General features: G+C 37.9%; 1 protein-coding gene across 1 annotated transcript; it reads right to left on the bottom strand.

Moving 5' to 3' along the window:
* Window positions 1–1,210: 1,210 nt before the first annotated feature.
* LOC137278030 (nucleoporin NUP42-like) lies at window positions 1,211–12,297 on the bottom strand. Its single transcript, XM_067810069.1, has 8 exons — window positions 12,104–12,297; window positions 10,555–10,729; window positions 7,916–8,010; window positions 6,924–7,000; window positions 5,368–5,454; window positions 5,099–5,139; window positions 2,653–2,675; window positions 1,211–2,194 (listed from the first exon to the last, which is right to left on the bottom strand). The coding sequence occupies exons 1-8, from the start codon at window positions 12,174–12,176 to the stop codon at window positions 1,335–1,337; spliced, it is 1,431 nt and encodes a 476-aa protein (XP_067666170.1). The 5' UTR covers window positions 12,177–12,297; the 3' UTR covers window positions 1,211–1,334.
* Between the last annotated feature and the right edge of the window lie 3,669 nt (window positions 12,298–15,966).

Raw genomic sequence — 15,966 nt, 5'->3', positions numbered from 1 at the left:
ATTTATCGGTTGGTGATACAGTCCTTCATTCGGGACAGATACACATAACCTCTGGCCCTTACTATGAATAATGCAAGGTAAAGGATGTATTTCAGAGACACGCATTTGTTGCATGGCGTGTTTGTCACATCCTAATGTAAGATTTTGATGCCAATTAATACTCTTTAGGTTTGGTGGTCACAAATTCAATTTTTTGACACACAATCCCCAAAACATACTTTCTTTAAACGTCACGTTACTGTAAACTTCAAAACTTATATATTATTATTGACTTGATCACTCTTCACTCCGCATCTGTTTGCGGAACAACTTTGATATGTCTAACGTATCTGCAGATGTCTTACACTAGTCTGAGCGTTCAACTCCAATGACAGTCTTCATTGAATAATGACATCTGTCACAAATACTCATCATATTGATTTTACAAGATGTCTAGAGGGACCAACACCGAGAATACGTGAAATACAAATGTTTACATAACTAAGGCCAAAACAATTCGTAGGTTGGAGTAGATAACTGCCTGTCCCGTGACAGCAATGACTGTAAATGAAGTCCAGATCAGGTACGCTAGTGGATAACAGCAGGGTCACTGACGTTTACACCATCTTCCCGTGTCTCTCTGTAGCCAGTTATCATTATCTGCACATTATTGAAACACTGTTTATAGGCTTTGCACCAGTGAATATATTCACTATGCTGACGCAGTGGCAGAGACAACGGTCCTAACTTATTTTCCCTAAAACAAGGGTTGCGGTATTCAGTTTCGTGTCAGGTTCTTCACAGATGGAGATTCAAATGTTTGCTGATCACACAAAAACCCTAGGTTCGATTTGCCACATGGATACACTGTGTGAGCCTCATTTCTGCTGTTCCCCCAGGACATTACTAGAACAGGACATTACTAGAATATTGCTAAAACGCCACTCACTCGCTCACTCTGAAGCAGACTTTTCTAATACAATCACACATATTCAAAGTGACAGTCTGACCACCTTATCTACAGTCCTGTTGAGGATGTCCTGTTCTAGAAATGAATCCACCAGAAAGAGGCTATGCGAACTAATTAGTATAATCAGCTCGTAGGATGACTACCACCAGGAAAATATAGTTTCTTGTTGCCTTTGTTTGACAAACCTCTTGTACAGTTTTGCCCTGTAACTCTCAAGTTAAAGGCACAGCTATTTGCCTTGTATTATTAGAACCAACAATGTAATGTAAACAATTTATTAAAAGCATGATGTGTACAGTGAACAATTTGATTCCGAGTGAAATATATACAAATGTTTCCAACAAATCATTGATTGTTGATATTAAAACACCCATGTACACATTTCTTATCGTCCCACCGTTCCATTGACAAGTTCTTGTGGTGGTGGTCGGGTTGGGATTTTGCCCAGCACAAATGATGGTGCAGAAAACTGAGCCTTTTCCTCCTCAGTTAAGTCTGCCAATGGCGTATACATCTTCTTATTTGTTGGTGTTGGTGCAGATACTGGTGCAGGGGAAGTTGTCTGCCCAGAACTACTAAAGAATCCACTAGGTGGTGCATTAGACTGTGTCGTCTGAGCACCAAATGCCCCACTTCCTGGCTGTGTAGAACCAAAGGCAGATGCTCCTGCACTGGTTCCTCCAAAACTTGATGTCCCAGTTTGTTGAGCACTGAATCCACTTCCACCAAATATGCCACCACTTGCTGAAGCACCACCAAGACCACCTGAAGTTGCAGTAGAACCACTACCAAAACCTGCTGTGCTACTTGTAAATGGCACACCTGAACTCCCAAATGCACCAGTGGTTGCACTGCTCCCAAACCCCCCACCTGTTCTCCCTGCACCAAAAGCTCCAGTAGATCCAAACCCTGTACCACTGCTTCCACCAAACGCCCCTGTGGAAGTAGCTCCTGTACCTGTCCCTCCACCAAAAACAGATGTTGAGGAATTGGAACTAGAACCAAAGGGAGCTGACCCAAATACTGAGGTGGAGCCAGCACTACTCTGACCAAACATTCCACCTGCCGAGGATGCTGCTGTTGGTTTTCCGAAGACATTTCCTGATCCAGATGGAGATCCACCACCAAATATACTAGAGGAGCTGGCTGACTGCCCAAAAGAACTGCTGGACTTCCCTGATGAAGCACCGAAGACACTACCAGCTCCACCACCAAACCCTACTCCTCCACCAAAGGCACTCTTGCCTGCAAAAGGAGCATACATTTATTATTTTTTTTCATATTAATTGTTTTCTTTTAGGATATGACACTTCCTTGAGCATCTCAAACCTCTATAGCATCTAGCTTGTTGTCATTCTGAACAAATATTAGACTGGTGACACTGAATATTAGGACATATTATATCTGATTACTTAATTTAAAGACATTCTGACACTTAGGCAATGACCAAACAGACATTGACACTGCTGGATATAAAAACAGCTATTGTTGGCAAGTGCTACCTAACTAAGACGAGTTATGTCAGTCCTGTGTATGCCCAGACAAGGGAGGTAACTCTCATGCCTAACCTACATGGAAGTATAGGTTACCGAGACATTTTTATCTGACGTGCATATTTACTTCTTTTTTTGTAAACATGTTATTGTTTAAAGATAAGCATTGAAACATGACCCTTTCACTGTTACAGCTGTCATAATACTCACCCCCAAATGCTGATGGATGAGCCCTGAAAAATATATTTTTCTCTTACATCAATCTAATTTAAATAACTTCATTTGTTTCTTGTTCCATCTAAATAGCAGCAGTTTGTAAATAAATGAGTATGGACCAGACAATCAGGTGATCAACAGCACAAGCACTGATGGATGCAATTGAGACATGATGTCAGCAAGTTTGACCACAAAATCCAGTAGGTTGCCCCTTAAAGCAATCATATTTTGCTGATGACCAATTCTAAATCAGTCTAAATCACCTGATACCTGTCTGGATCACCAGTTTTGCAATTAAGACAAACATATTTAGCCATCATTATCAAGTGTGGACATGGGTAAGAGAGCTGGGTCCGTCACACAGAATGATGGTGCAGACATACCTCGAAACACAATCAAGTCAATCCTGTTGTCTACAGGGTCTTCGCTGTTGTGCCAGGAACCTATGACTGCAGGTTCAAATCCTGGTATAGACAGATTATATTTCTAGCAGCTTTTAAAATTCCTGCCTGTCAGAACATCTGGAACAGTCTATTTTCATCTCAGATGGTCATATTTCAAAAGACGCCTGTACGGTTGTCTGGTAGATATTTCAAAATATCAGTTCTCTTGTCAGTTTGAGGTGTGTAAGTTATTATGAAAATTATGTTAAACTACTTATGACTGGAAGTTCATGCCACAATAACCCACAACATGAGATACAGTTTACCTAAACTCGTGTATTGCCTCTTAGAGCTAGATGGTTCACTGAGATGCCTACAAACAGTGAATGGATGTTAAAAGAGTGGCATATGGCAGTCACTCTTGTAAGGCCACACAATGTTAAGGAAATTTGTCAGGCTTCCTGCAGCAAAGTATTCAGTAACTTGATTTATTGGGAAGGGGAGTTGATGAAAACCAGACAAGCAAGTTCATATCCGGACTGGTTATTTAACGTTTACACGCAACCCCTAAAAAAAACAAACATGATTAAAACATAATTACATGTATCACTTATTCATGACATATAACATACATTTCTGACTGTGAAACAAAAAATAAACAAAACCATACGTGTCCAATCACAAATCAAAAGTGCAATATTTTGTACTTGGGTTAACTTCCCTTGAAACAAAGCACCCGGGAGACCAAACCTTGTCATAGCAGATGGGTGTGCACTCAAGTGTAACAAAGACTTTTCATTGGCTGGGTCATTTGCCAATATGCCAAGGGTTCATTGTGTGTACATAGAGATGATCTGCTTGACTGCCATTTTAGAAGTATGGTGTGTAATAAGAAAGTAAGAATTTTTATGGATAACAGCTTCCTTTATTGTATATGATGCGACCTTTTGGTATGGATTCATATACGGTTGTCAAGCAAGAGTGATAACAGTATAAGAATCCATACTGAAAAGGTCGCATCATACATAACAGTAGTTGTTATCCATGAAGAATGTATGTCGAGATGTTGGGTTTTGTAAATACATGCTCTCTGCATCTGCGTTTAATCCAGTTACCAAATGCTGAAATGGTGAACCACTGCATGGTTGAAAACTGTCATTTAACAAAGTGCAAAGCGAACTTTAAACTGACAATCTGATTTTGCACCGGTTTCTGTCTGATCCAGTCGTCTGGGAAAAATGGATGCAGTTTGTTTGTAACCCATAGACAAAATAATATGTCATGTGTACAAGTGTCATGCCTGTCTGTGCAATTACATGATGTGACAGAGACAGAACTCAGGTGCACAAGCCATAAATCAATTTTGTTTATGGTGTATAGCATGACACGTGTGAAGGTGAAATTGCATGTGATGAATGATTGAAGTTGTGTATTGCATGTTGTCATTTGCAGACAGGTAGGCAGCCACACAGGTGTTAATAAACAGACATTGAGTTTTGTATGGGACAGAAACTGCAAGTCACAATCAACATATTTATCTATTGTGTATTAAAACAGTGGGGGAAAATTAGTGAATCCTTTGAACTCTGATTTTAGGGTGTTTTTTCATTAAGTTATTTTTCAACATCATAAGCTGAATTTGCATTTTTTTATAATTTGTTACTGTAAGTCCAATACCAAAAGGTATCAGAATCGGCAAACTTGTGTTTTGTTTTTCATGTGACCTTTGATTTAATAGTATGGCTGTCTGGCTTGGAATATGGGGAGTCTTAAACACTGTACTTGTACTTGTGGGTTTCCATTTGCATTCTGAATCAAAAAGTAACATGTTGATGTTAACATATCACTCAGGTTACACTCACACAAACGATATAACACCCCTGGGTTAACCTGTAAGGGTCTGATTGAAACTCCAAATTGCTGACAGCACAACCTTGGGCCACATGAAGCAAGGAGGGCGAGTATGAGAAAGACAAGAATCTAGTATCATAATACGTATATTGTCATGACTCAGTCCATCAGGATTACTGAGAAAAGACTTGCAGGCTGGGACTTACCCTGGAGATTTCTTGTTCCTGTTCTCTTCGATAAACTGTATCTGTAGTTACCAAGAAGACATTATCAGCCTCATTAAATATCAGAGTAAGTGCACTATACTGCAATGTGATAGCTATATCATAATGGTCTGAACATGGAAATGTGCATGTGCATGTTCCACAGTTTAATATTATAATATAAACAGTCACAGTGTAGAGTTAAACTAAAGTAAAGAAAAGATTTTGATGTTTATTCTATATGTGAATGTTGTAATATTGGGGGCTCTCACCAGCTTCTGCTTGAGGGATGGGTTGGCATTTTTTAGGTGATTCTTTTTGTTGTTGTAATCCACCAACAACAATCGAACCTTTTCCACCTGAAAATGGAAAACATGACGACTAAAACATCACAAACATTGACCAATATTCCCTGTCACCATGACTACACTTACCTGGGTTATAAGTATACTCAGAATACAGTTCATACCTGTCAGAATATTCCAGGTATTTTTTCAGTTAGAACAATCGTGTACATGCAGTGATCTTATCTGTATCCAAATTAATACTTCCTATCTACTCAGACACACTCAAACATTATTTATTCAGAATAAAAATAATATTCAAGTCTTTGGCTGGCCTTTAGAAATTGGAAGAACAGGAAATATGATGTCATGAACAAGTGTTTCATTGTTTCGAATGATGTTTCAGGTTCATTTCATCTCTAAATTTCAGCATCAAATAACTCCACTTCTGGTATCCTCCGTGCAAAATTTCTTGTGCATACTGCTTGTCAGATTCAATGCTGATAGAAGTGGAAATCCGTAACTATATTTTCTGACTTTTCAGTGTGTGTCAGGCTGACCACATTTCTGATTGTTTACAACATTTGGGGAGTAAATGTAAATATATAATAACTCACAAAAGAAAGTACATACATTTCTACATTTTTCCCAGTGAATGAGTTTAGTTTCACTTCACACTGAGCAATATTACAGCTATATTAAGGTGGTTTGTAAAAAAATGAGTCTGGACTATGATCAAGTGATTAACAGCATGAGCACCTATCTATGCTGTGGGGACACCATTAATGTGTAAACTAAGTCAGCAAGCCTGACCACCTGATCCTGCAAGTCACCTCTTACTTCTTCTTCATAAACGACTTGGATATTCATGATCAATAGTTCAATGTTATTTAAGACTATTCAAATGACTATTACATAACTCATAAAAACCAAAAAAAACCTCCATCACTATCAACATAATCCATGAAATTCCATCTTAACAACATAATTCAGGGGTTCAAAAGTCCCATCAGTCGATGCCCGGGACAAGTCAGTTTTCATTTCAGGCAATCAAATAAGATATCTTACTTATCCGTGGACTACTAGACAATTTCCACTTATGGTTTGAAACTGCAAATAATCTTGGATTTCACTTCGTATCTGCTCATAATGAAGTTATTAAAGTTAGCATTAATAATAAAGTACACCTAGTAGAGAGTGAAATTATCACTCTTTGATAAATAGTCAAGTAAACATTAACATCATGCATTGTGTCATAAAATCAGTTCAAGTGGAAAATTAGTCAGTACAAGTTACTTTCTTGAAGTCACTTGCCCTGTGGCAAGAGGCTTTTCAATATATTTCTGAACCCCTGTAATTCATGAAACTCCAGCACTATAACAAACTCACGAAACTCCAGCACTATAACATAACTCATGAAACTCCATCACTATAACATAACTCATGAAACTCTATCATCCTCCATATTGCATGTCATTTTCAGTTATTCAGTTGGTAGGAACTGGCATCAATAGCTTGACAATTGACACAAACCATCAACTCACATAGGGTTGGATGTTTCCTGCCTTGATGGCTGCATAGGCCTCGAATCTCAGCTCCTCTGGAGAGATGTCCTCAAAGTCTGGAGGCAAAAAAACAAGTACCACTAACATGACAGACCATAGGTTGCACTATAACAAAAGTAGTAACATCTTTAGTTCAACAGCAAGACACCAGCTGAGATATTACTGTTTCTATTTATTAGCAGGAAAGTGAACATTCTTAACAACAGTCTCATGTCCAATTTTGGGTTTGAAAGATTGGTTTCAGTAGGTTTGGGGTTCAAAGACTGGTGTTCGCATTAGGTTTTGTAAGAAATTACAGACAGCACAAATCTGTTGCACATGAAATTTTCATTACAATACGGAATCATTTCAAAATTTCTTGTTTTCTTAATATGTTGCTGTTTTAAGGTACCATATAAAATTAGGCACATCAAAATCTATGCATACAAAGAATGCACACAACATAATTCTTTAGTGTTGTTATTAATTTTTTGGCATGAAAAATGCAGATTTCTGTTAAATGTCACAATTCCAGCTACATGTATATGGCAATGATCTGTAACTAATCAATTTTGGACCTCACAAACCAGGGATCAAGAGCATGAGCACTCATCTATGCAATTGGGATATGATAACAAGTGTTACCTAGCTCGACCACCTGATCCCACCTTTTACATCAAGCATGAGTTGCTAAAGACCATACTAACACAGATCTTCACAGCCATGGGCTCAAAGAAGACCATTAATATTACCTTATGACAATCTAAGCAGTAAGAGAGATTCGAAAATCCATGTCCTGGTGCATAAATACTTATTGTAACAATTAGTGCATGCTACAATCTACACACTCTTTTCAGCATGTGACAGTCTATAATAAACTATGGAGATGTGATAATCATGGCTCTCTTAACACTCTAAAATGGGGCCTGGAAATGTACAGTCTATGACACAACATGTACTAGGCTCATAATTTACATGTTAACATTGGTTACCTGGTAGGCAAGGGAGATCTTTCTCAGGAGAGATGCAGGAGAAGGGCCACTGCTTGGACTGCAGCCATACTTCAATCTCAGCCTGGAGAGCATTACTGGTTGGACCAAAATACTGAATTGAATATTTTGCAAAGATAGAAAGAAATAACTGCAGCAACTTTCAAGTGGATAAAAGTGCATTTACCAGTGATTCGCCTTCACAAGACTGTCACACAGTTATCATCTGCAAAACACTTTTACTCTGAAAGGTTTACTCAGTAGTTTGAATCTGGTAATCTAGTCATCATGAGTATCTAAATGATAAAGTGAAACAAAACTTAAATCAAAAGAAAACTCCATTATCTCTATAATGTTTAGACAATGATGAAACCCCACTAGCATGAAACTTACAGCAAATTTAAGGTAGTAGTCTACTATAAGAGAAAAGACTTAAGCAAGCTGAACTTGTCTGTTCTCATCTTTGGTAGAGCCTCAATGATTCTGGTCTCAGTTAAAGTCTGATTATAGTTTTAGGAAAGACTTAAGCAGGCTGCACTTGTCTGTTCTCATCCCTGGTAAAAACTCAATGATTCTGGTTTCAGTTAAAGTCTGATTATAGTTTTAGGAAAGACTTAAGCAGGCTGCACTTGTCTGTTCTCATCCCCGGTAAAGACTCAATGATTCTGGTTTCAGTTAAAGTCTGATTATAGTTTTAGGAAAGACTTAAAGGGGCACTGATGCGGAGCGAATAATGTTTCTCGCCAACGGTTGAATTACGAAACCAAACCGCAAATTGGTCAGCGCCCGCTCCTTCGACCGTGACGGACAAAGGAACTGGGCTCCTGTCCATGTTAGCAGAATTTCTTTACCTTAACAGTCTGGAGGCCGGATGCCCATCATATGCCATTTGTTTAAAAATATCCATGGTATTCCTTGTCTGATCGTAACCAAATATCCCAGCAGTGTAGTTCTTTTCGGATGCTTGGATGGTATAGTTACTGATCCAATTCGATCCTATTTCTGTGTTTTTAACCTCGATATTTAATCATGTTACATGAAAATATGATGTCTACAGGCACGTAGCAAGCCATTTGTTTCAGTACGGAAGATTACAAAGCTTTATATATATAGGTAGTTTTGAGTGTTGGTTCAGCTGTGATAGCAAATATCATATGTAAATTTTGGTAGCTATGGTAGCTACAATGGTTTATTATTTATGATAATAAAAACACACAGTTGATTTATTTGAATTCGTACACAAAAAACGATGACTTTGCCTTTGGTAGAGAAATCTGAAAATTTTCTTACGTAAAAAAACTTACTCAATAAAGGTTCCCATTTGGCATTTCTCCTGTCTGGAGTAAATACTCAACATTGTAAATTAAGGTCTGTAATGGCAAATGTATAGTATGTTATGTAATATGTGCATGTAAGTGATGCAACAGGGTTTATCAGCTGAGTTACAAAAACAAACATCGATCAAAGGATTTACTGATAACACACTGATTGATTAATTACTTTTATCTTCTAGCGGATTTGTCAAAAGGCAGTGTGTGTAATTGACTACACCCTGTCGTAAAGAGTGAGTGCAAAAACAACATCCTCCCTTCAAAGAATTAACCACCCTTGCGTTGATTGATTGCTCATTATTGGTTAACTAAATTACTTAGAATAGTGGACATCATACAATTAGTTGCCAGGTGTGCTATCTTGGGAGACCAATGAGAGGTTTATCTGGTTTTCACCAACGAAAGACGTGAAACGATGTGTTACTTTTTCGCAAATGAGACAGTTGTAAGACTCGCGACATAGAGCAGGATTATTTACCAGCTGCAGATGAATGGAATACGATTTCTTTTACGTGGATATTGATGGATACATTCCTGAACAAGGTAGTAGCATGACATTGTTGCTATAAAATTAGTCTGTTTTACATTCATTATTTGCATTTTGTTTTAATTTATTTGTTGTAGCATTCAGCAGAATCTGTATGACAGAAAACATACACTAGATCGTGTATGTGTGTGAAATAGGATCCACATTGGCAATCTATACAATGTATAAATGTTGCTGTTATTTTATAAATTTACTATGAGTATAAGCAGATTGTGTGTTCTTTTATTAATTTTCAGAATCATACAAATATGACAATAAACCAATTAGGGTTATGAGACAAAATATAGAGACGTACATTGGCTTCGTTATTTTTCCGTCCTAATAGTCTTTTACCATGTCTACCACTGGCAGATGATTAACCTTCAAAGTGTTTCATTTGTTTTCATAATACATTTGTTATGAAGTAAAAATGACTTCACCTAAGTTGATCTGTCTATAATTAAACTATCAATTGCGCTTACGGAATGCGCAGCAGAGGTCACGAACCAGTCACGAATTCTGGGATATCATCCGGGTACGCACGGGAGAAAAACAATAACAAAAGTTTACACCAGTCCACGGAAATTGCTCCGCATCAGTGCCCCTTTAAGCAGGCTGCACTTGTCTGTTCTCATCCCTGGTAGAGGCTCAATGATTCTGGTCTCAGTTAAAGTCTGACTAAAGTTTAAGCTGTCTTTCAATGTTTGAAATACTTTCCATCTTTGGATTTAAAATCTTCAGACATCAGATAAATTTTAGAGATGATTTCATTAAAGGTTCCATACATAACATCAGCACTAGCTGTGCTTCCGGTTTGTTGTTTAATGTCTTGTGCTGTCCACTTGTACTGGCTTGTGTTCTGACTCGACCCAAAGCTGTCTCTGAAGGTCACACGATTCCCTCCTCCACCTCCACCTCCCCCACCAAACAGCTGTCGTTGTACTCCTTGATTCTGTCCCCCTGAGAAATGAAATGAGTTTCAAGTTCATCCTGACCAATTCATATGAGAATTGGGGTGGACTTATGGTCAAAATGGTCGCTCATCATGCTAAAGACCTTGGTTGGCTTACGGTTACAGTGAATTCATAGAACAGCCAGGTTTGTGGACGTGGAAATCCAGTGGATTCATAGGCAGACTGTGCGGTGGATTCGTAGACGTTAGTAAAATGGGGAAAATGCAACATTATATTAGGTGAGTATGATCAGTGTAGAAAAAAACATGCCAGGACAAATTCTTCCACCCATGGTGTGGAATATATTGAGTTTAGTGAAATAAAAAAACTATAATAGGTAAGTATGATCACCGCTCAATTACGAAGAAAAGCCCAGAAGTGGCAGTAGGGAAGAAGGAAAAGTAGGGTGGATCACCAACAATGCAATTAACAAAACACTTCAACACTTCCTAACTAACATTCACAACAACTCAGTGCAACCTCATGGCTTTGATGAGTTAACAGTGAAAACTGTTTAAGAATTTCATTATTTTCTTCTTTGCAAAAGTTTGTCTGATCGTTTGTCAAAACAATTTTAATAAATATCCAAATACATTTATACAAAAAATAAGATACAATCCTAGTATCACAATCAAAATTACTATGCTTACAAAATTAATAGTATTCATTTATCTATACACATCAACAAAATCACCGTCTACAAACCAGTCTGACATGTCTAAAAACTGGTTCAGCCTTTGAAAACACCGTCTCCTACTAGGTTCTATTTCCATCATGGGTACAATATGTGAAACTCATGTGTGGTGTCCCCAAACATGAGATCAATGGAATTTTGTAAAAAACAGCATAAAATCTATCTCACTCACACAGACAAAACACACACAAAATTTCCACAGAAGTTATCTTACAAATCATCTGGCCTTTTCCAGTACTGGCAGAATCAAGCTTGGTTTGATGCCGATTTCAACAGTATTTCAGGTTTCACACTATTCGTATCATATAGATATACAGAAACATACTTTGATGGAAAAGTATGTTCTGCCTTTCAGTTATTAATGCCATTATAAATTCTGCGAATATAAAGGTGAATGTAAAATACATTGAGATATCACATTACAAGTATTTCCAAACATTGTCATGATAGTGGTGTAACTTTAAAAATGGAAATGAATCAGTTTCTAAGTTTGAATCCTTTTAAATATATTTAACATAACACAACACCAACCCATTACCAAATATCAGTATAAAAATAAAACCGAACAAACATGGAATGTGGTAGTGTTCATTAATGCCGATACATATATTACGTGTATATGACACCACAAATGATACAAGAACTTGAAACTGATCGGAAACCGAACTAAGTAAAGTTTAATCTCACCCCTTGGATGTTCGTATCTGCATTTGTCGCCGAATTTACACCTTCCATTCAAAAAGAAAGTGCAAACAGTCATTATCGCTTTGGTTATGGAAACTAAGGATTCTGTGACATCAAATGAAACCAAATGGCCATGTGAGGGTTTACAAATCACTTTCAGTTTCACGCCAGGTAGTACTTTAGAGTTATCTGCCCTTGAATCCTGGGGCCCTGCATAGGTTAAACGAAGGAAATTTCGCCTTAGATAAAAATCTTTTCGATTTGTCTTTTAATGACTTGGAAAATTTTAAATTGTGTGAAGGTCTTTTTGTAATCAAAAGCATAACTTCAGGAATTCACATAGTTCCAATGATGAAGTTTGTATGACCCGAATAAGCTGATACATGTGGTACTTGACTCAACAGAACTAAAAACGGGTGTGAAACAAGTATCTCGTTCAGTCAGTTGAAATAGAACAACTACATGTATTGGTATCTCTTTGAGTGAGTGAGTGACTGAGTTTAGTTTTACGCATCTTTTAGCACTATTCCAGCAATATCACGACGGGGTACACCAGAAAATTTCTTCACACATATGGTACTCACACAGGGAATCGAAAACCCGGGTCTTTGGCTTGACAAGCGAAAGTTTTAACCCCTAGCTACCCCACCGCTCTTTAAGTAGTTTGCCTGGTTAATTCTTCTGCACTATGTTCGAGTTGTACACGTAGAGAATGCTATTTGTCCAAATATTTTAGGATGTGTTAAATCACATTCCAGCCAATCCCATATGAATACAAACTGAATTATTTTCTCGACAGAATAACACAATTCTAATACCAAGATGCCACACAGAACATTGTTTCTTTTATGATATACGCTAATTATCGTCATTAACAATGCCAATATGACTTGCATTTTTACATCATTTGTTTTTAATTTCAGTGTTTTATTACCCGAAAGTTCCTGTTACAGGATTGATGATCACCCCCATGGGTAGGCGTGACTCTGATTTGTAAGGTATGAATTCTTACTTGGACACAGTCTGAAATTTTCTATGAAAAAAGACACCCATTCAAATTCACATTTACTCATACTCATATTGTTGCGATTTGTATCAATAACAGCTAGCATGTACCACGTCTGCTTTTCACATATACTTAGACTAAACTAGCTGAGAGTACTCTGGAAAATATGTTTTATTGCCTTTGTCTTACTGTGCGCAAAAAGATATGCTGAAGCAAATATACAGAAAAATAACGGCCCAAGAGAATGTATAGGTCTGGCTAATTTGGTTCGCCATGACCTTGTGCACACAGACTGGTTTAAATCTGAGAATGATATATCATGATAACCTTATTCTCCATTGCAGCAGTGGACGTAATGACTCCTCACCAATGAAATACATGGAAGAAAGTGAATGAGTTAAGATTTAACGGCGTATCGTTTTTGTTTCAGCTGTGTAGCTAATAGAAGCAGTCTCTCGAAACGTTCGTAGTCTACGAACATCTGAAGCCCATGTTTAACACACTGGTTACGATCAACGTTTCGAGAATACGGGCCCAGTTTTGTAAAAACAAATGAATCACGAATTCATGGTTAGACTTTCAAGAGAATTGGCACATACATTTTAATACTACTCGTGCGGATCCGGATTAGAATCATTATTCAGCAACCGATGTAACGTTATCAGGGGGTTATGCTCGCTGACTTTGTTGACATGATCGATGCTCATGCTGTTGATCATTAGATTGTCTGGCCCAGACTCAACTATTCGCAGACCGCCATCACATAGCTGGAATATTGTTGTGTGCTGAACAACAAAAGAACTAACGTTTTAACAATAGAAATAGTGTTTGCTATCAAATATTTTTTCTCCTGCATTTAATGCAGGGGAATATAGTCGACGCCTTGTCCGTCCGTCCGTAATCATCTTGTTTCCGGAGCATAACTCAAAACCCTTTCAATAGTTTTAGACACAAATTGGTAGATATAATAAACTGAACCTATGGTTGTGCTTTTTGTTATTTACAGACTTTTGGCATTTTTATTTTTTTCCATGGAACGTTTTGGTCTTAGTCTATTGGCGGGGTGCGCTTTGTTTCCGGAGCACAACAGTAAAACTTCTAAATAGATTTCAGCAAAACGGAGCAGATATGTGAGCTAGACCCCAAAGTGGTGCCTTTTGCTATTTACAGAGAGTGAGTTTAGTTTTACGCCGCACTCCAGCAATATTCCAGCTTGTTATTTACAAATGTTTGGCACTTTCATTTTTCCCGGTTTCCATGGACACAATGCGGACTTAGTCTAAAAAGGGAGGAATGGGCCTCGTTTCCAGAGCACAACTCGAAAACCATTTGATACCAACAGATCTTGAAGTGGTGCCTTTTGCTGTTTACAGATATATTGCATTTACATTTTTCATGATTTCAAGGAAACAATTCAAACGTAGTCTAAGAATGTCAGATGATTTCTCGTTTCAAATATGTGGGTTATATCTCAACAATGACTCTTGTTTAAAATACTCAGTAACCAGATGGCTTTAAACAATGGCTGATGCGTCAGTTTATTTCAATTATGAAAGGGTTTACAAGTCATATGGGAGGACATTTTTATTTGAGTACTTCAAGATCATAGACAGCGGAGAGTGCCTCTGCAAACCACACATCAGTACTATAAATAGGTACACATACACATACATATTCATAATTTATGACAGGGAAGTTTCTCTCAAGTGGTTTATATGATTTCATACCCACTCACACGGTATGACACATCTTTCCGATTTACTTATTCGTGATGAGAATCCATTGCCTCCGCAAACTTCACGCAATCAAGCAAAGCGTGCAAGATGTGAACATCTCACGCCAAGGATACACGCAGGAGGATAGTTCTGAGTTGTTTCCTGATGTTCTTGAATGCGTAAACCGACTGTGGTCAATACGTCTTCACTGATAACCCAAGTATGACCAGTTGTTGGTCATAACTCATGAGGTGTAAGTCATACCTGGTTGTCCTTTTTTGTCCATAGGAACTCGTGTACAAATCTTGAGAGTAGGCTTACAGTGACTTTCAAAATGCCTGGAGATAATGGTTTGTGTTAGGTTGCTTTAATTTAGTTTTTATGTTCCTTGTTAGGCCCTTGCCATGCCCACAAAAGCCGCTTTTGTTCTGGCCATAGCAAAAAGAAAGTGCATTGAAACCTTTTCCGAACATGTTAAGATACACAACCCCCAGCAATTCAGTATTAAAGAACTGTGTCTACCAGTTCGTCATTTGTTTATCACAAGGGGGAACGCTTTATTAGATGGGCAGATTTGTAATCCTATTTAGACACACCCTTCAACCAATCATTTACAATCATGTACTTCAGTGGAATGTCAGAATCGTGTGTTCAGGGAGTTAACTGAGTCTTGTGCTGTTTTAGTTACTCAAGTGAAATGGTGGAATCAGCTGTCCATGGAGTGTTGGGTCTCATACTGTTTTTGTGACAACATCAGTTACAAAATATATCATGTTGTGTTAAATAAAAGGGGGATGAACACACAAAAAAACCGTGATACACTCTGTTGCTAGTTCTACAAGGAACAGGGTTTCTGGAGGTCCCTTTAAGCAGTTGAGCGGTCCTGAGAAACAGAAACTTCTTTGGCATTTATCCTTTCAACTGGCATCACTCGGGGAACTATACTGACTAATCTGGACCTAACCGCAGAGACAGAAACTGCCATGTCCAAGTTCATAACACACATCACTCCAGTACCATACCTCAGTGAAGATTTGAGGATATTCTCTATTTAATCAGCCAATCGACAAAAGGCTTTTAAATTCTTGGCAACCATACAATAAATGAAGCAACACAGATGAAGTATTGGTAGCACGTCAAAATCT

This window comes from Haliotis asinina, chromosome 3, assembly GCF_037392515.1.
Source record: "Haliotis asinina isolate JCU_RB_2024 chromosome 3, JCU_Hal_asi_v2, whole genome shotgun sequence".
NCBI classification, from domain to species: domain Eukaryota; kingdom Metazoa; phylum Mollusca; class Gastropoda; order Lepetellida; family Haliotidae; genus Haliotis; species Haliotis asinina.
This window is presented reverse-complemented; position numbering and strand designations above follow the sequence as displayed.

What these genes read in the sequence shown, in the direction of transcription:
- LOC137278030 (XM_067810069.1), bottom strand. Translation starts at nt 12,176, where the DNA reads ATGACTGTTTGCACTTTCTTTTTGAATGGAAGGTGTAAATTCGGCGAC. An exon ending in CAGATACGAACATCCAAGGG is followed by an intron (nt 10,730 to 12,103) that starts GTGAGATTAAAC and finishes TTCATTTCTCAG; the next exon opens with GGGGACAGAATCAAGGAGTA. An exon ending in ACAGCTAGTGCTGATGTTAT is followed by an intron (nt 8,011 to 10,554) that starts GTATGGAACCTT and finishes TGGTCCAACCAG; the next exon opens with TAATGCTCTCCAGGCTGAGA.